Raw genomic sequence first — 20,593 nt, 5'->3', positions numbered from 1 at the left:
TACGCGCTAATGTTTGACCAGAAATCGACACCGGCTGGCCGTATAAACCTTAAGCTCTCTACATCTAACGATTAGGACAGGATGTCGACCGAGACTTGCTCAGTTGACTAACTTTCAGCGAATCTGGAAAAAAATCAAAATTTTATACGAGTAGAGTACTCCTACTTACTACTAGCTATAAGTTCGAACACGGTCGAGACACACGCGGCCAGTCTAAGAGTGAGCGACGTCCTCTCGTGTGTCCCTCCGACGCCAAGCCATGGCGCTGATGCCGCCGAGAGCTCCGCGCCTCGCCGCTGCCGTCCTCCCCCTCCTCTTCCTCCTCCTCCTCACCCCCGCGGAGGCGCTGCCCTTCGTCGTTCTGCACGGTCGGTCCACCCTCGCTTACTCTGCTTCCGTCCATGGCTTATTGACTGGTTGACTGACTGATTGGTTCGAGGAGCAGGGATTGGGGGCCAGTGCACCGACAGCAGCGTCGCCGAGTTCACCCGGCTCCTGGCCGACTGGTCCGCCGCCGACGGCCACTGCCTGTACGTACTTAGATATGCGTCTTCTACGTACGCCCTTCCGCCACTGGAGTTTGACTCATTATGCTCGCTTGTGTTCAGAGAAATTGGAAATGGGGCACGGGACTCCTGGCACATGCCTCTCCAGGAACAGGCTGATATCATGTGCAACAAGGTGATTGTTTCGGCGCTTTGGGCGATGATGATGATGCCTTTTCCTCTGCTGTATGCTGAGTAGATAGATATTCATCATCCATGTCTGCCTGGTAATTTGTTTCTGCAGGTAAAGGAGATGAAAGAGCTAAGCGGCGGCTATAACATTGTTGGTCTGTCTCAGGTATACAAGTATATAAGTATGTTGTAAGTATGTTGTTGGCATTTTTCTATAACACAATCTATGAAATGTGTTGTTCTTCTACTAAACATTATGTGCTTCCACAGGGGAACTTGGTTGGCCGGGCAGTAGTCGAGTATTGTGACGATGGACCACCGGTGAGTAATGGGTTGCTTTCGAAATTGTACAAGCATGCACCTGAATGGGTAATCTGGATGCTTGTGATTGTGAATGTGTGTTGGGTCTCTGTGTTCATATCTATTATTACCTCCCTTCCAAAATATAAGTCTTACTACATATAGAGCAAAATGAGTGAATGTACACTTCAAACTATATCTATATACATTCGTATGTAGTTCATATTAAAATTTCTGAAAAGACTTATATTTACAAACGGAGGGAGTAGCATGCCCATTAGTGAGAGTTTTTCTTTTTTCAAAAACATGCATACAATGCCTCAATTTTAAGCTTTGATTGATCAGTAGGGTCGCAGAGAATGCTATTCGGTTTTTGTGCAGTAAGTTATGTATCCTCACACTTGTAACAGGTCAAGAATTTCATCTCACTCGCTGGGCCTCATGCTGGTACTGCTTCCGCGCCACACTGCGGTGTAAGTTGATCTCATTATCCCCAGCTAGCTAATATCCAGTTTATCCAATTCAACCAAGAGTCTGATTGCCTCCGAACATTGTACATCTCTTTTCTGCAGTCTGGTTTTTTCTGTGTTATTGTTGATGCCCTGATCAAATCCGAGATTTACTCAGACTACGTGCAGGTATTTATATCTTGGCTTAGTCACTTCCCAAACTCTAGTCGTGCTAGTATTAATAAACGAGAGACTTTAACTTGAGTCGTGTTGAATTACAGGCACATCTTGCGCCAAGTGGTTACATCAAGATCCCAACTGTGAGTTGCATTGCATTTCTTGAGGCCATCACCAATAGGAATTCACCTTTACGCTGATATATCTATCATTTGCTGAACTTGCACTCTTTTGAACTCTTAAATTTCTTGTTGTGCTGTTCCGTTAACTGTTATTGGGTACTGACGGGGCTCAGGTATATCTGAGTAATAGTGAATTCCATATTTTTATCATAGTTTTAAATAGCCGGCTATAGAAGCTATAGCCTTTTTAGTAGGGAGCCGCTAAATGGTCGCCTTCACAAATAGCCCGCTTTAGCATGCTATAACTGATTTGGAGGCCCGCCGCTATTTTCTATAGCCCGCTATTTAAAACATTGATTTTTATTTATGGGTAGTTTGACGTTCTATTTTCTTTGTCGCTCACTTGCTCTCCGAAGAATTTTAAGTAGGCAATCTTGATGCGTGTTTAGCTTTTAGTTTTTGCTTCTACTTCAGAGTGGAAGACCGTAAGAAAACATTGACTGATCTTTAAACATAAATCTTGGATGTAAACCTGAGCAATATTCGATGATATATTCCTAGTCACCGAAGATGTACTGTTTTTTCAGGATATAGATGATTATCTGAAGGGATGCAGGTTTCTTCCCAAACTTAACAATGAGATACTAGGTGAAAGAAATGCTGCCCACAAGGAAAGGTTCAGCAACCTAGAGAATTTAGTACTGATCATGGTAAGGCTGATAATGTCTCAAACCACATTTTGATCCAGGTTCAAATATTAGATGGTACTCCCTCCGTCCCATAATGTAAGAGCGTTTTTGACACTAGTGTAGTGTCAAAAACACTCTTATATTATGGGACGGAGGGAGTAGCATACTTGAATTTGGCATGGAATATCAAAATTCAAAATGGACTTCGCTTTTCCCCTGTTTTGAAATGCAGCGGGAGTCGATTTTCTGAAGTCATTGCTTGGTGATTTCCCTGTTCATGCAACAATAAATGTTGATGAGAATGTGAACTGACAAATATTTCAAGCATAGCTCAAACACACAAGTATTTCTTGTGTGCACCAAAACAACAAAATAACATGAACATGTACAACTAGGGTATGCATTTAGTAGGTGTCTTCCCCTTTCAAAGATTCATAATAGAGACTGATAATATTTTTTTAACCGAAGAGCATAGAACAATTGTTCTATGGTAATTTTCATTAAAAAATAATATTTACAAATACACAAGCAAAAAATAGGACAACTAACCAACACCAGTTCTAGTGAACTCCATAAAGAAATTAAATAAGATTTATTTCAATCCACTGCTTGAAAGCATCTCTATGCCTGTTCTTTGTCTTGAGAATAATCAACTGAAGATCATTTCTAAGCTGAACCCTCCAAGACTGAAGAAGGAGCTATTGCTTTGAAAACCTTGGAGTTTCTCTGCATCCATAGGTGGCAGCAACCCATAATGATAATATCCGTTGTGAACTAAGAGGGTAGGAAATCTGCCATGAACCTTAATTCATCCAGAAACATTAATGCCTCTTTTCCTCTCAACCATAATTGAGTCCCAACAACTAAGATCAAATGGACAATCCGAGAAGAGATGAAGAGCAGTTTCTTCACATTTAGTATCACACATGGCACATAGATAGATGGGCAAGAAAAGATTTTCCTTTGAAGAAGATTCCTTGTGTTTACTCTGTCATAAGTCATGAGTCACACAAAAATCTTGTATCTAAGCATTACAACACTTTTTCAAATTTTCTTATAAAGCTCTGGTGCTTAATAGAGACTAGTAATTGAAGTAATATTTTGATGCACTTAATGTTTTGCCCTAATATGCTATGCAGTTTGAGAATGATACCGTCCTCATACCGAGGGAGACGTCATGGTTTGGTTATTACCCTGATGGAGCCTTTGATCCAGTCCTACCTCCTCAGCAGGTACAATTTTTGTTCTTCATGTTGGACTAGTGATGTGCCTTAGCGAGTTGATGAAATTTTGAGTCAGTTTCGGCTCACTGAACTTACCAAAATATGGTCTGCAGACAAAGCTATATCAGGAAGACTGGATTGGTCTGAAGGCCCTGGATGACGTCGGGCGAGTCAAGTTTGTGTCGGTGGCAGGAGATCACCTGGACATCTCCAACACTGACATGACAAAACACATCCTGCCTTACTTGAAGGACAAACCATCTGCTTGACTGCCTCCCCATTCGCTCGCTGCCGCATAGTACGCAATTGGTGAAGCACTCAGGTGGACGAGGAGCGACACCGGGGTACTCCTTCGGTCCTTGACATGACGATCCACCATCTTTTTGTCAGGGATATAATGTTGGGTTGGTGCACATGTCATTCTCTGTTCAAGTTTTTGCTTCTGGCATGGCTTTGTAGAAACAAAAATCACAGGTTACATACATGTCCCTCTTCGCAATATTTTCTCATGTTCACCTCAATACTTTGCTTCTTGCATTTTGTATTTTATGATTTGCGAGCTTCTGCCTGCATGCTCAATAGTGCAACAAAATACAACATGCCTTTGCTAATTTGATGACACCAACCGAGCGTTGGGAATTAGCAAACGATTATGGTCTAAAATTGCAGTGGAAACAAAATAATCCCAATACTACTTCATATACTAATTTAAGGATCGTTGCTTAGCACCGAAACAAACCTATGCAGCAGCATATATGGAGAAAATAGCCCACACAACATCCCATATGCTCCTTAGATGATGTCTGGGTTCAGGGGAACATCAACACATATGACACCAGATTTTTAACGTGGGAGACCCCCCAACTTGGGATATAAATCACGGGTCGAAGCCATCCAAATCTTCTTCCACTACTATCAAATCTAGGAAACAAAATGTACTTCTATAGGTAGCACTAGAGGATCCCATATATCAAGATTTATGCATCTTGGATACTAACAAGAATAAGATTTGAGTCCACAAAAATTAGGGATTGAAACAATCTCATCAAAGTTGGTGGAACCATAGCTTCAAGGAGACAAAATGGTGGATCTAGATTTCACAACCTTGGGGATGGGATCCCTTTGCTTGATAGCAAGCTTCTTCCCGTTTCTTCTCCAATGGAGGCTCAACTGAGATTTGTCACACTGCTTGTTGGTTGTTGGATGGGATGGTAAAACATACCCCTTCCTTCATGAGCAAAGTCCAAAATAACCTATGTCATAACCCTAATGGGTAGTGGGTTTTGACCCAGCTTTGGGTTGCCTAAAAGATTCCAAATGGTCATCTTCTCACAAGCCACATAAGGAGTATATCCTAGTGAATTCCCCCTCTGACTCATGAGGGGGCACCACCACGCCCACTACCTTGCAATATGTTTGTAGCTTCTCGTTTGGCAATATCTTGGTTATCATATCAAAACCATTGTTGCGGTATGGATCTACTCAAGTTGTAGCAACTTGGAACTCGCAACATCTCGAATCCAATAATTTCTCACATCAAAGTGCTTACTTCAAGATTGATATCTTGAATTCATGGCATAAAAATATTAATCAAGAATTTGAAAAAAAACATTGAACCAGTATTAGAAAAATCTTAGACAGAGCATTTGAAAAATGTTAAATGTGACGAAATTTCTTGATCATGTAGATAAAAATGTTAATAAAGCATTTAAAAAATAAGTATTTGAAAAATGTTGAACAAGTATTTGAATATGTTTAATAAGTATTAAGAAAATGTTGAACAAGTATTTGAAAAATGTTGAACAAGCGTTCAGACAATGTTGAACGTGTATACAAAAAATGTTGTTCACTTATTAAAAAATGATTAATCCTATTAATCATATGTATAAAAACGTTAATCAAGCATTTGGAAAAATGTTGAAAAAGTATTAAAAAATATTAATCAAGCATTTGGGAAAATGTTAAATGTGTATAGAAAAAATATTGACAATGTATTAAATAAATGATGAAATTTTTTGATCATGTATATAAAATTGCTAATTAAGTACTCCCTCCATCCCAAAATAAGTGTCTCACTAAGTTTGAGACACTTATTTTGGGACGGAGGAAGTATTTGAAAAGAATGTTGAATAAGTGTTTGAAAATGTTAATCAAGTGTTCGGAAAATTTTAAATATGTATAGAAAAATGCTGACCATGGATTCAAAACATTTTAATCTTTTTATTTGAAACTATGAATCAGGCATTTAAAAAATGTATAAAAAAATGTTGGCCATGTTTTATTTTTTAAATGTATAGAAAAAATGTTGACCGTGTATTAAAAAAGGTTAAACTTGTATTTGAAAAATGTTAAAACTGTGTATGAAAAATATGTTGACCATGTATTATAAAAATGTATGATTTGTATTGGAAAAATGTTATGTGTATTTAAAAAATATAGAATAATAACCAAAAGAACAAATAGTACCAGAATCGAAACAAAATAAACAAAAGGAAAAAAGAAAATAAAAACAAAGAAACAAAACGCAAAAATGAATGAAAAAGAATGGAAATAAAACAAAGAAGAAACAAAGAAAAGAAACAAAATAAAATAGAAAAAGGAAAAAAATCCTAAAGAAGACCGGTGGAGTTAGCCTCCAGTAGGACGCGCCCCTAGTTCTTTTTTTCAACTATGCGTGCGTGAATGGGCCGGCTCAATAGGATGCAAGGTGGAAAAAAGCTTTGGCGAGAGCTGCCACTTATTATCTCGCTTTCCATGAGATAACGAAGCGACTAGCATTTATTAGGGTGAATAAATAACGAAGCGATTAGCCAGGCTACTGCGCCTCGCCTAGGGACGAGACTTGCCTGCTCCCCGCTTGTGCGCCCATCCGTGCTCCCGTATACGTGGCTTGATTTGATTGAAACTAAATAAGGCCCGGCCCCATCCCCTTAAAATCAGGGGGAGAGATAATTAGATTAGAAAATAAAAATAAAAAAGACAACCGTATGATGAGGTGGGAGCACGAATGGGAGCATGGAGTGGGAGCAGGCAAGCTGAATCCCTCGCCTAGTGGGCTGGCCTGCCACATCGGCTTTCCTTAGGCTTCTCCCAATGCTCCATCTTATACAGGTGCTAAGATTGCCAATTAAGCAAAAAATATGATGTGGCATGCTAATTAAGAAGAGAGGGAGAGTAGTATGATAATCTCAGAAAAAACGGTGCTAAGCGCGTATATCTAGATAGAAGCATAATTCTGAGTCTACAATAAATTAAATGCATGAAGCTTAGCACCTTTATATTGTGGACTTAAATTGCTAATAAAGCATTTAATATGCTTAACACTTCATCTAAGCACCTTTACATTGAGGAAGGTCTTAGTAAAACTTTGTGGGCCCTTACCCGGGCTGGGCCCTAGGCGGCCGCCCTCGCTACCTAGGCCCAGGGCCGGCCGGGAAGGCTCAATTTTGACGTAAAAAGGGTTTACCAAAGGAATCACTCGATAATCTAGGAGGGTACAAAGCGGTGGATTATTTCCTAGGAGTATGACAATTTATTTAATATAGACTAGTATAAATGCCCGTGCGTTGCAACGGGCTAAAAATATCGTAAAACATGCTCCGTGTGATAGTAAGTGCCATTTCTTATATCCAGTTCTGATAAACATCGGTTATAAGTTTATAATATTATCACTTTTTGGAGTATGATGTGTGAACGTAAATAATCCACCCTAACATCTTTCACCTGATTGAAGAGCAGTGGCGCATGAAATAGTCTAGTAATCGATTTTATCTCTTACACTTCAAAAAACACAAATATTTCTTTGTTTCAAACTAATTATTATTTTTGAAACTTTTAATCTTTTTATTAGAATTGAAATATGATTATATTTTTTTGATCAATTTTAATTGATTTTGTTAAAAAAAATTGGAACATTTTTGTGGGAGTGTTGTGCATTTAGAAAAACGTGAACATATTTAAAACATGATTTTTTTTTAAAGCAATAAGAATTTGAAACACTTTTTATCTTAAAAAACACATACAAGCTCGGTATCCGCAATAAAAAAAGGATTGTTAGTATAAAGTTGGGAAAGTCGTTGGGATGTCCTTTGGTGGCTCCACCCTCATATTAACATTATCATCGGGTGGAAGAGGAATGGTGTGAATGTTTTTAGCGGAATTTACAGACAGTGAAATTGTCATACATCATTTGAGAGTTTAATAACTAATTCAAAAGTATTTTCTTATAATTTCAAAAGATTTTCAATGCAAATGAATTTATTTTGGATGGAAGGGTACTGGTGCAATGAAGTGGGATTGTTTATATACATTATTTGTCAATATTCAAAAACAAACATGTTTTTACTATGTTGATTTTTTAGAATATGTTGGTTGCTTGGTTTGCAAGAATATATTCTGTTTCTTTTCTTTTGGTATATATTAGCAATCGGTAGCACAGTACATGTACAATTTAGTGAAGGTTTTTGTTCCTTTCCTATGAACTTTTATTTTGGAGATTACAATCACATGAATATCAGCACATGGCTTACTAAGTTGAAACTGTTACTATCAGAGTGTAAGGCGGTACGGTCAAATAATCACAATGGACCAATGTGAGAAGGTGACACCTAGCAGATAACCATATGTTTTTCTTTAGAGTCAGATAACCATTTGTTGGAATGCCAAGAACAATCGCACATAAATCCAACGTAATTCGGTGCATCTAGCAGTTTCCAGCAACAACGATTGATTTTCTTTTAAAAAATCAATAGGCAGTAAATCTCCACGGAGCCGCACAACATGTCTCCCTTATCCACACATCATCTCCATTCCTCCGCCTCCATCTTCCTCCTGCTACCTCACACCACCAAGCGCCGCTCCTCCTCCTCTTCTCTGTCCAGCGCGCCCTCGTACAGCTTGGCGTAGCCCCGCTGCGGCGACCACCGCCGGTTCCTCCCCTCCGTGCATCCCCCACCCTCGCATGCCGGCGGATCCCTCGTTGCATAGCCATGGCGGGCCGGCCTGTTCGAGGCTGTCGTCGCTGCTCCCCCCACCCACCTAGCACCCAGCAGCGCCCATGAACGGCTTGGCGTTGCCCCGCCCTGCCTCCCAGTTCCCCATCCTACTGTCGCCTGGCCGTGCTCCCCACAACAGCTGCCCGTGCTGCGCCGACGATGCGCTCCTCCATTGCTTGAGTGCGCTGTCGTGGGGTCGTGTCCGCCCTGGGCCTAGAGAGGATGCCGGGGCCGATGTGGGATGGTGTCAGGCGCGCCACCACTTCCGCCTGCCTGCTCCACCGCCTCTGTTATTCTTCACACCCTTTCCCCTCTCTCTCCCCTCGCCGCCGGGGTCCCCCGCTCCCCTGCTCCAACCACCGCAAGTGACCATGGCGGGCTATGCGCGCGCGCTGGATCCCCCGTTCTGAAAGTGCGTTATATTGACTAGAGGGGGGGTGAATAGGCGATTTTTATGAAAGTCTTCAAAACGTGGAAGTTTCGAAGACAAATGATAGAAATAAACCTATTACCATGCAGCGGAAGGTAGACTACACTAGGCAAACCATAGTCAAGTATTCAATGAAGTGAAAGCACAATGACTAATAACAGCTAGGTAGTAAGGATCAGGTAGGAAGATATTATGAAGCTAAACAGAACACGCAATCACTCAGTGAAGACAAAAGATAGTGCAATCAAACAATGACTTCACAAGGACCAACAGTAAGTAAAGGGAAGGGAAGGAAACCAGTGACTCGTTGAAGACAATGATTTGTTGGACCAGTTCCAGTTGCTGTGACAACTGTACGTCTGGTTAGGGCGGCTAGGTATTTAAACCTGAGGACACACAGTCCCGGACACCCAGTCCTGAACACGCAGCTCAGGACACCCAGTCCTCACCGTATTCCCCTTGAGCTAAGGTCACACAGACCTCGCCCAATCACTCTGGTAAGTCTCAAGGTAGACTCCCAAACCTTCACAGAACTTCGTTCACCGGGCAATCCACAATGTCTCTTGGATGCTCAGAACGCGACGCCTAACCGGCTGGAGGATGCACAGTCCTCAAGTGTAATAAGTCTTCAGATCACACAGACAAGAAGACTTAAGTGATGCCTAACACTCTTTGGCTCTGGTGGTTTAGGGCTTTATCCTCGCAAGGAATTCTCTCTCAAAGGCTTCGAGGTGGGTTGCTCTCAAACGACAAAAGCCGTACTCTAACTCTGAGCAGCCAACCGTTTATGGTTGTAGGGGGTGGGCTATTTATAGCCACTAGGCAACCCGACCTGATTTGTCCGAAATGACCCTGGGTCACTAAGGAACTGACACGTGTTCCAACGGTCAGATTTCAAACTCACACGGCAACTTTACTTGGGCTACAAGCAAAGCTGACTTGTCCGACTCTGGACAAGATTCGCTCTCATAGTCTTCACTCGAAGACATAGGTTTTGGTTAAGCATCACTTCAGTCATTCTGACTGGTTCTCTTGGACCCCACTTAACAGTACGGTGGTTCCTATGACTCAACAAAGAAGAAAAAGAACTACGAAAGATCTAAGTCTTCGAGCTCCAAGGCTTCATGGATGTCTTGAAGGAAATATGCCCTAGAGGCAATAATAAAGTTATTATTTATTTCCTTATATCATGATAAATGTTTATTATTCATGCTAGAATTGTATTAACCGGAAACATAATACATGTGTGAATACATAGACAAACAGAGTGTCACTAGTATGCCTCTACTTGACTAGCTCGTTAATCAAAGATGGTTATGTTTCCTAACCATGAAAGAGTTGTTATTTGATTAACGAGTCACATCATTAGTTGAATGATCTGATTGACATGACCCATTCCATTAGCTTAGCACCCGATCGTTTAGTATGTTGCTATTGCCTTCTTCATGACTTATACATGTTCCTATGACTATGAGATTATGCAACTCCCTTTACCGGAGGAACACTTTGTGTGCTACCAAACGTCACAACGTAACTGGGTGATTATAAAGGAGCTCATTACAGGTGTCTCCAAAGGTACATGTTGGGTTGGCGTATTTCGAGATTAGGATTTGTCACTCCGATTGTCGGAGAGGTATCTCTGGGCCCTCTCGGTAATGCACATCACATAAGCCTTGCAAGCATTACAACAATAAAGTTAGTTGTGAGATGATGTATTACGGAACGAGTAAAGAGACTTGCCGGTAACGAGATTGAACTAGGTATTGGATACCGACGATCAAATCTCGGGCAAGTAACATACCGATGACAAAGGGAACAACGTATGTTGTTATGCGGTCTGACCGATAAAGATCTTCGTAGAATATGTAGGAGCCAATATGGGCATCTAGGTCCCGCTATTGGTTATTGACCGGAGACGTGTCTCGGTCATGTCTACATTGTTCTCGAACCCGTAGGGTCCGCACGCTTAAGGTTATGATGACAGTTATATTATGAGTTTATGCATTTTGATGTACCGAAGGTTGTTCGGAGTCCCGGATATGATCACGGACATGACGAGGAGTCTCAAAATAGTCGAGACGTAAAGATTGATATATTGGAAGCCTATGTTTGGATATCGGAAGTGTTCTGGGTGAAATCGGGATTTTACCGGAGTACCGGGAGGTTACCGGAACCCCCCGGGAGCTATATGGGCCTTAGTGGGCTTTAGTGGAAAGGAGAAAGGGGCAGCCCAAGGTGGCTGTGCGCCTCCCCCCTTCCCCTAGTCCTATTAGGACTAGGAGAGGTGGCCGGCCCCCTCTCTCTCTTTCCCCCCTCAAGGAGTCCTATTCCAACTAGGATTGGGGGGGGGGGAATCCTACTCCCAGAGGGAGTAGGACTCTCCTGGCGCGCCTCCTGTGGCCGGCCAGCCTCCCCCCTCTAGTCCTTTATATACTGAGGTAGAGGCACCCTAGAACACACAAGTTGATCCACGTGATCTATTCCTTAGCCGTGTGCGGTGCCCCCAGCCACCATATTCCTCGATAATACTGTAGTGGAGTTTAGGCGAAGCCCTGCTGCTGTAGTGCATCAAGATCGTCACCACGTCATCGTGCTGACGGAACTCTTCCCCTACACTTTGCTGGATCGGAGTCCGGGGATCGTCATCGAGCTGAACGTGTGCTCGAACTCGGAGGTGCCGTAGTTTCGGTACTTGATCGGTTGGATCGTGAAGACGTACGACTACTTCCTCTATGTTGCGTCAACGCTTCCGCAGTCGGTCTGCGTGGGTACGTAGACAACACTCTCCCCTCTCGTTGCTATGCATCACATGATCTTGCGTGTGCGTAGGAAAATTTTGAAATTACTATGAAACCCAACAATGGCATCCGAGCCTAGGTTATTTATGTTGATGTTATTTGCACGAGTAGAACACAAGTGAGTTGTGGGCGATATAAGTCATACTGCCTACCAGCATGTCATACTATGGTTCGGCGGCATTGTTGGACGAGACGACCCGGACCAACATTACGCGTACGCTTACGCGAGACCGGTTCCCCCGACGTGCTTTGCACACAGGTGGCTTGCGGGCGACTGTCTCTCCAACTTTAGTTGAACCAAGTATGGCTACGCCCGGTCCTTGCGAAGGTTAAAACGGAGTCTATTTGACAAACTATCGTTGTGGTTTTGATGCATAGGTGAGATTGGTTCTTGCTTAAGCCCATAGCAGCCACGTAAAACTTGCAACAACAAAGTAGAGGACGTCTAACTTGTTTTTGCAGGGCATGTTGTGATGTGATATGGTCAAGACATGATGCTGAATTTTATTGTATGAGATGATCATGTTTTGTAACCGAGTTATCGGCAACTGGCAGGAGCCTTATGGTTGTCGTTTTATTGTATGCAATGCAATCGCGATGTAATGCTTTACTTTATTACTAAGCGGTAGTGATAGTCGTAGAAGCATAAGCTTGGAGAGACGACAACGATGCTACGATGGAGATCAAGGTGTCACGCCGGTGACGATGGTGATCATGACGGTGCTTCGGAGATGGCGATCACAAGCACAAGATGATGATGGCCATATCATATCACTTATATTGATTGCATGTGATGTTTATCCTTTTATGCATCTTATCTTGCTTTGATTGACGGTAGCATTATAAGATGATCTCTCACTAAATTATCAAGAAGTGTTCTCCCTGAGTATGCACCGTTGTGAAAGTTCTTCGTGCTGAGACACCACGTGATGATCGGGTGTGATAGGTTCTACGTTCAAATACAACGGGTGCAAAACAGTTGCACACGCGGAATACTCAGGTTATACTTGACGAGCCAAGCATATACAGATATGGCCTCAGAACACGGAGACCGAAAGGTCGAGCGTGAATCATATAGTAGATATGATCAACATAATGATGTTCACCGATGAAACTACTCCATCTCACGTGATGATCGGACATGGTTTAGTTAATTTGGATCACGTGATCACTTAGAGGATTAGAGGGATGTCTATCTAAGTGGGAGTTCTTTAATTAATTTGATTAACTGAACTTAAATTTATCATGAACTTAGTCCTGGTAGTATTTTGCAAATTATGTTGTAGATCAATAGCTCGCGTTGTAGCTTCCCTATGTTTATTTTGATATGTTCCTAGAGAAAATTGTGTTGAAAGATGTTAGTAGCAATGATGCGGATTGGATCCGTGATCTGAGGTTTATCCTCATTGCTGCACAGAGGAATTATGTCCTTGATGCACCGCTAGGTGATAGACCTATTGCAGGAGCAGATGCTGACGTTATGAACGTTTGGCTAGCTAAATATGATGACTACTTGATAGTTTAGTGCACCATGCTTAACGACTTAGAATCGGGACTTCAAAGATGTTTTGAACGTCATGGACCATATGAGATGTTCCAGGAGTTGAAGTTTCAAGCAAATACCCGAGTTGAGAGATATGAAGTCTTCAACAAGTTCTATAGCTAAAAGATGGAGGAGAATCGCTCAACTAGTGAGCATGTGCTCAGATTGTCTGGGTACTACAATCGCTTGAATCAAGTGGGAGTTAATCTTCCAGATAAGATAGTGATTGACAGAATTCTCTAGTCACCATCACCGAGTTAGTAGAACTTCGTGATGAACTATAGTATTCAAGGGATGACGGAAACGAGTCCTGAGCTTTTCATGATGATGAAATCGATGAAGGTAGAAATCAAGAAATAGCATCAAGTGTTGATGGTTGACAAGGTCACTAGTTTCAAGAAAAAGGCAAAGGGAAGAAGGGGAACTTCAAGAAGAACGGCAAGCAAGTTGCTACTCAAGTGAAGAAGCCCAAGTCTGGTCCTAAAGCCTGAGACTAAGTGTTTCTACTGCAAAGGGACTGGTCACTGGAAGCGGAACTACCCCAAGTGATTGGCAGATAAGAAGGATGGCAAAAGTATATTTGATATACATGTTATTGATGTGTACTTTACTAGTGTTTATAGCAACCCCTCAGTATTTGATACTAGTTCAGTTGCTAAGATTAGTAACTCGAAACGGGAGTTGCAGAATAAACAGAGACTAGTTAAGGGTGAAGTGACGATGTATGTTGGAAGTGGTTCCAAAATTGATATGATCATCATCGCACACTCCCTATACTTTCGGGATTAGTGTTGAACCTGAATAAGTGTTATTTGGTGTTTGCGTTAAGCATGAATATGATTTGATCATGTTTATTGTAATAGGTTATTCATTTGAGTAAGAGAATAAATTGTTATTCTATTTACATGAATAAGACCTTATATGGTTACACAGCCAATGAAAATAGTTCGTTGGATCTCGATCGTAGTGATACACATAATCATAATATTGAAACCAAAAGATGCAAAGTTAATAATGATAGTGCAACTTATTTGTAGCACTGCCGTTTAGGTCATATTGGCGTAAAGCGCATGAAGAAACTCCATGCTGATGGGATTTTGAAATCACTTGATTATGAATCACTTGGTGCTTGCGAACCATGCCTTATGGGCAAGATGACTAAAGACTCCGTTCTCCGGAACAATGGAGCGAGCAACTGACTTATTGGAAATAATACATACTGATGTATGCGATCCGATGAGTGTTGAAGCTTGCGGCGGGTATCATTATTTTCTGACCTTCACATATGATTTGAGCAGATATGGGTATATCTGCTTGATGAAACATAAGTCTGAAACATTTGAAAAGTTCAAAGAATTTCAGAGTGAAGTGGAAAATCATCGTGACAAGAAAATAAAAGTTTCTACGATATGATCGCAGAGGTAAAACATTTGAGTTACGAGTTTGGTCTTCAATTAAAACAATGTGAAATAGTTTCACTACTCACGCCACCTGGAACACCATAGTGTAATGGTGTGTCCGAACGTCATAACCGTACTTTATTAGATATAGTGCGGTTTATGATGTCTCTCACCGATCTACCACTATCGTTTTGGGGTTATGCATTAGAGACAGCTGCATTCACGTTAAATAGGGCACCATCTAAGTCCGTTGAGACGACAACAATCTGAACTGTGGTTTGGCAAGAAACCAAAGTTGTCGTTTCTTAAAGTTTGGGGTTGTGATGCTTATATATGAAAAAGTTTCATCCTAATAAGCTCAAACCCAAATCAGAGAAATATGTCTTCATAGGATACCCAAAGGAGACTGTTGGGTACACCTTCTATCACAAATCCGAAGGCAAGACTTTTGTTGCTAAATTCAGAGTTTTTCTAGAGAAGGAGTTTCTCTCGAAAGAAGTGAGTGGAAGGAAAGTAGAACTTGATGAGGTAACTGTACCTGCTCCCTTATTGGAAAGTAGTTCATCACAGAAATCTGTTCCTGTGACTACTACACCAATTAGTGAGGAAGCTAATGATGATGATCATGTAACTTCAGATCAAGTTACTACCAAATCTCATAGGTAAACCAGAGTGAGATCCGCACCAGAGTGGTACGGTAATCCTGTTCTAGAAGTCATGTTACTAGACCATGACGAACTTGCGAACTATGAGGAAGCGATGATGAGCCCAGATTCCGTGAAATGGTTTGAGGCCATGAAATCTGAGATATGATCCATGTATGAGAACAAAGTATGGACTTTGGTTGACTTGCCCGATGATCGGCAAGCCATAGAAAATAAATGGATCTTCAAGAGGAAGACGGACGCTGATAGTAGTGTTACTATCTACAAAGCTAGAATTGTCGCAAAAGGTTTTCGACAAAGTTCAAGGTGTTGACTACGATGAGATTTTCTCACTCGTATCTATGCTTAAGTCTGTCCGAATCATGTTAGCAATTGCCGCATTTTATGAAATCTGGCAAATGGATAAACAAAACTGCATTCCTTAATGGATTTACTAAAGAAGAGTTGTATACGATGCAACTAGAAGGTTTTGTCGATCCTAAAGGTGTTAACTAAATATGCAAGCTCCAGCGATCCATCTATGGACTGGTGCAAGAATCTCGGAGTTGGAATATACGCTTTGATAAGTTGATCAAAGCATATAGTTTTATACATACTTGCGGTGAAGACTGTACTTACAAGAAAGTGAGTGGGAGCACTACAACATTTCTGATAAGTATATGTGAACAACATATTGTTAATCGGAAATAATGTATAATTTTCTGGAAAGCATAAAGGAATATTTGAAAGGAGTTTTTCAAAGAAAGACCTCGGTAAAGCTGCTTACATATTGAGCATCAAGATCTATAGAGATAGATCAAGACGCTTGATAAGTTTTTCAATGAGTACATACCTTGACAAGATTTTGAAGTAGTTCAAAATGGAACAGTCAAAGAAAGAGTTCTTGCCTGTGTTGCAAGGTGTGAAATTGAGTAAGACTCAAAGCCCGACCACGGCAGAAGATAGAAATAGAATAAAAGTCATTCCCTATGCCTCAGCCATAGGTTCTATAAAGTATGCCATGCTGTGTACCAGATCTATTGTATGCCCTACCACTGAGTTTGGCAAGGGAGTACGATAGTGATCTAGGAGTAGATTGTAACATCCCAAAATTCTAAATTTTGGAATGTTATAATAAATAGATAGATTTGATTGATTGTTTGATTGATTGACTGAAAGTGAGTGAATTCGAAACTCTTTGAAAGTTAAATGAGAGGGAATAAAAGGACTTTCCCAAACTTTCATATTTGCTTTCTGATCTCCATGATCATCTCAAATTATTTTCAAATGCAAAACCCTAGAGAGAAGATGACATGACTTCTTCCATTTAAAATGAAAAGGGTGTTTGAAAAATATTTGAATTCCATTGGGAAATATTTTCCACTTCATAAACTTTATGCAACTCAATGATTTTCACGAGAGAAGATAAAATGACTTCTTCAAATTATGAAATATGAGTTGGGAGTTTCAAAGGATCAATTTCAAGTCCTTTTGGATTTAATTTTCAATTTGGATTTATTTGAGTTTTATTCAAATTATTTTTCTCCAAAAATAAAATATATGGAAATTAGGGTAACATGATTCCCTACAATAGAAAATTGGAGAAAAATTAATTTGAAATCATTTTGGTATTTTTAAAATGATTTTAGTTGGATTTTAATAGACCAGTAGCACTCTTTGAATTATTAGTATTTGTGTGTATTTTATTTAATGCTAGAAAAATGTTCACCGTGTAGAAAATCTTTTTCTGAAAATTTTGATATATTATATGCCTATATAATATTTTATTTTATTTTGTTTTTCTCTCTTTCTTTGTCTGTGTTTATTTAAAAAAAATCCCCTCACCAACTGGGCCGGCCCAGCCCCAGGCTAGGCCACGGCCCAGCCAGCCGCACCGCCTCCCTCCACCCGAGCGGGAGACCGCCGCGGCCACGACGCCGCCACCGACCTCGGCGTCCGTGCCAAGGTCGGGCACCTCTGCCCCCTCGCCCAAGGCACTCCGCCCCGCCCTAATAAATAGGCCGCCGCCGCCCCTCTCTCCACGCCGCCCCGCGCCGCATCTCGCACCGCCGCCGCCCGTTGCTGCTGCCCGCGCGCCGCACTCCGCCCCTCCGCCGCAGCCGCGCCTCTCCTAGCCCCTTGCCACCCCGCGTAGCTGCTACCTCCGCCGCCCCTACGCCGCTGCCGCCGCCGCGCCGGAGCGCGCTGCCCTCGCCGGAGCCGCGCTGCCCTCGCCGGAGCCGCGCCGGCTCGCTGGACTTGATCCGCCGCCGAAAAACCGCCGGTTTTCGACGAAAACCCAACCGGTATAAACCGCGAACCTCTCCGATTTATTTTTTTATTATTATTCGTTTTCGGTTTTATTCAAAAAACCTAGATCTGTTTATTTGGGTTTAGTAATATAGCGAACGCTCGCTAGTTTAGGGTTTGTAGAGAACGGTTTTCGTCCGTTAGCGTTCGGTAACGAACGTTCATAATTTAGTCTCTTTCTTTTTCTGTATTTTCGGCCAGGGACCTAGATGTGAATACTTTATTTATAGAATAGTCCCTATACTTCAAACAAGCACAACTTTTTACTCGTTTGCCCAAATCCAACGAAACCAACGCCACGTCTTCGTTATGATCCCCTCTATCCGGATAAACAAACTTAAACATGTTTTTTAAGTTTAAAATTTGAATTAGATCAGATTTGAATTCAACCTTCTTTTGATCATATCTTTTTATCCGTAAGCTCCGTTTGAGTTGATTCTTTTTGCAAGCCGAAGCTCTTGACCTAAACATTCTAATAAGGCCAAATTCACATAATTTTGATACTGTTAGAAATAGTTTTATGTTGCAAGAGCTATTTGCTTGGTTTTGATGTTTTCCGAATTGTCTTCTTCGATCTTTTTGATCTTTTGAGTGATTCCTTATGTGTGGTTACTATTGCTTGCTTACGGTAGATTGACCGGAGTGTGACGAGTAGAGCTATCAAGATTTTTGAGTGCTAACCATCTTCATCAATATTGCAGGCAAGTTCACACTTTGATCATACTTTTTCTACAACCCAGTTTTATTGCATTAGATCAATCCTCACACATTGCATGAATAGGATCTAATTAAATTGTGGGATGGGAAGTAGATGAGGTAGTACCTATTACCTGTTTATTATCAAACCTTTGGGAGTTACTTCTACGTTTGCTTATTATGCCATGCTATGCTAGTAGACGTGGATTGGGTGAGTGATATCCATGACAGATGTGAGATTGTTAATTAATGGTTTATCTAAGGTGGCAACCTAACACACATCTGGGTGGATTGAGGCACCTGGTTTCCAGGACTTGCCTGTTTTTCTTGGACCGCCACCCAGGCTCAAAGGGATCATGAGATTATTCATACTAGAAACTTCCGTGTGCAGCCACAAGCCATTATGGGCTCTGGCATAGTTGACTAAGTTGTGCGAACTCTTACAGTGGTAGACTAGCAGATGTAGGGGAAATGTAGGTGGTACGGTCTACCCGATCGTAAGGTGCTAGCGCTTCTGAAAGACTATGTCTCGGTCATCCGTCTTCTCAAACACCATGTAGTGCGAGAAACCAAACGGAGGCGATCGAGTCTTGTGGGGAAAAGTGCGCAAACCTCTGCAGAGTGTATAAACTAATCATGATTAGCCGTGTCCCCGGTTATGGACATCTTGAGTATCTAGTTCTTGGATTATCGTTGATCTCATCACGTTACTTTAAATGAATATTGTTGGGTTTTAATGATGTTACTTAATTGGGATTGAGAATGCTGTCAACCATTCTCAATGTTCAACAACCACCATGATAGTAAATAAAATTTATTCCTTTGCAGTAGGGAAAAATTGGCTTTACGCAAAAACCTTATAACCATAGAGCTTTTCCACCAGCCATATATGCATGTAGTGATAGCCATTGTTCATCATTTTCTCTATGGTGTGAATTTGCCAGTACATTCAATGTACTGACCCGTTTTCGGGCTGCAACGTCTCATGTTGCAGGTTTCTTACGACGAGTAAGTGATACGTTAGGGTTACGATTTCTACACTCAACTTTGCCGTTGGTGTTGATGGGAATCCACAACCTTGTTGCTTCCGCTATATTGGATTGAGGTAATAGTATTTACGTTACTTTATATACGACGAGTAAGTGATACGTTATAATTTCTACACTCGCTTGGTGTTGATGGGAATCCACAACCTTGTTGCTTCCGCTATATGGATTGAGGTAATAGTATTTACGTTACTTTATACATGTGATTTACCTCTGTTATAAATCCTTCGAGTACTGTGTGTGTCAGCATACCGATCCAGGGATGACACTTAAGCACAGAGACTTGATCCCATTCGGGTTGGTCGCTACAAGATGGTATCAGAGCACATGTTGACTGTAGGACGTGACCCTAGAAACTGGCAAGCCCATAGCAAAGATTTTTCTCTACAACTTTCCCTTTCAAAAAGACTTTTACCTCTCTTCTCTTCTGAGTATTCAATTCCCTTTAGTGAGACCATACCCCTTTCCTTTTGACCACTCGAGGATTCGACTGATGAGACCACTCCAAGAAGTACAGGATATCAGACAAGTAAGACCATTCGGAATGAAGAGGATTTTACCATACATTATGATAATGGAAACTACAGCTGTTGAAGACTCTGAAGACTAGGAGAATTGGAGGCTCTGAAGAATCCCAGATTTGTATGACCTAGGAATGCTACCCTTATGGAACTTGGCAGACAATGGAAGTTGTCAATGCCCGAGATCAAGGTGTGTTGGAGAAAGACCGGAGCATGTAGAGTTAAGAACTCAAGGATTTGTCAAGGAAAACCCTAAGGCAGGAGATATCAACTATGGAGAGATAGCTCATGGAAATGACAAGAGAACAACCACGGCTATCCATGAGGTTATCGCCCGCTTATGCTATTGTCACCGTGCTGAGTTAAGCATGCATATGCATGGAAGGATTAAATGGTAGAAGGCTGATGGAGCACCTATAGTAAGATGAAGTTTTAGCCCTAGCCGTGTATCACCAGGATCTGGAGTAGTACATCAAGAAGTTTAAAATGGAGCTCCAGGAAGTCGTATTAGACAAGGAAGTATTTCATGAGGAACTCAGGATCCTGAAGATGAGAGTAGCCAAGCTGGAGGAGC

At 41.5% G+C, this 20,593-nt stretch overlaps 1 protein-coding gene across 1 annotated transcript; it reads left to right on the top strand.

Moving 5' to 3' along the window:
- Positions 1–201: 201 nt before the first annotated feature.
- LOC125511485 (palmitoyl-protein thioesterase 1-like) lies at positions 202–4,138 on the top strand. The gene is made up of 11 exons (XM_048676869.1): positions 202–368; positions 446–530; positions 609–681; positions 790–843; positions 948–998; positions 1,388–1,450; positions 1,550–1,615; positions 1,708–1,746; positions 2,313–2,435; positions 3,554–3,646; positions 3,751–4,138. The coding sequence occupies exons 1-11, from the start codon at positions 260–262 to the stop codon at positions 3,904–3,906; spliced, it is 912 nt and encodes a 303-aa protein (XP_048532826.1). The 5' UTR covers positions 202–259; the 3' UTR covers positions 3,907–4,138.
- Positions 4,139–20,593: the final 16,455 nt, after the last annotated feature.

The sequence above is a fragment of the Triticum urartu genome, chromosome 5 (genome assembly GCF_003073215.2).
Source record: "Triticum urartu cultivar G1812 chromosome 5, Tu2.1, whole genome shotgun sequence".
NCBI classification, from domain to species: domain Eukaryota; kingdom Viridiplantae; phylum Streptophyta; class Magnoliopsida; order Poales; family Poaceae; genus Triticum; species Triticum urartu.
This window is presented reverse-complemented; position numbering and strand designations above follow the sequence as displayed.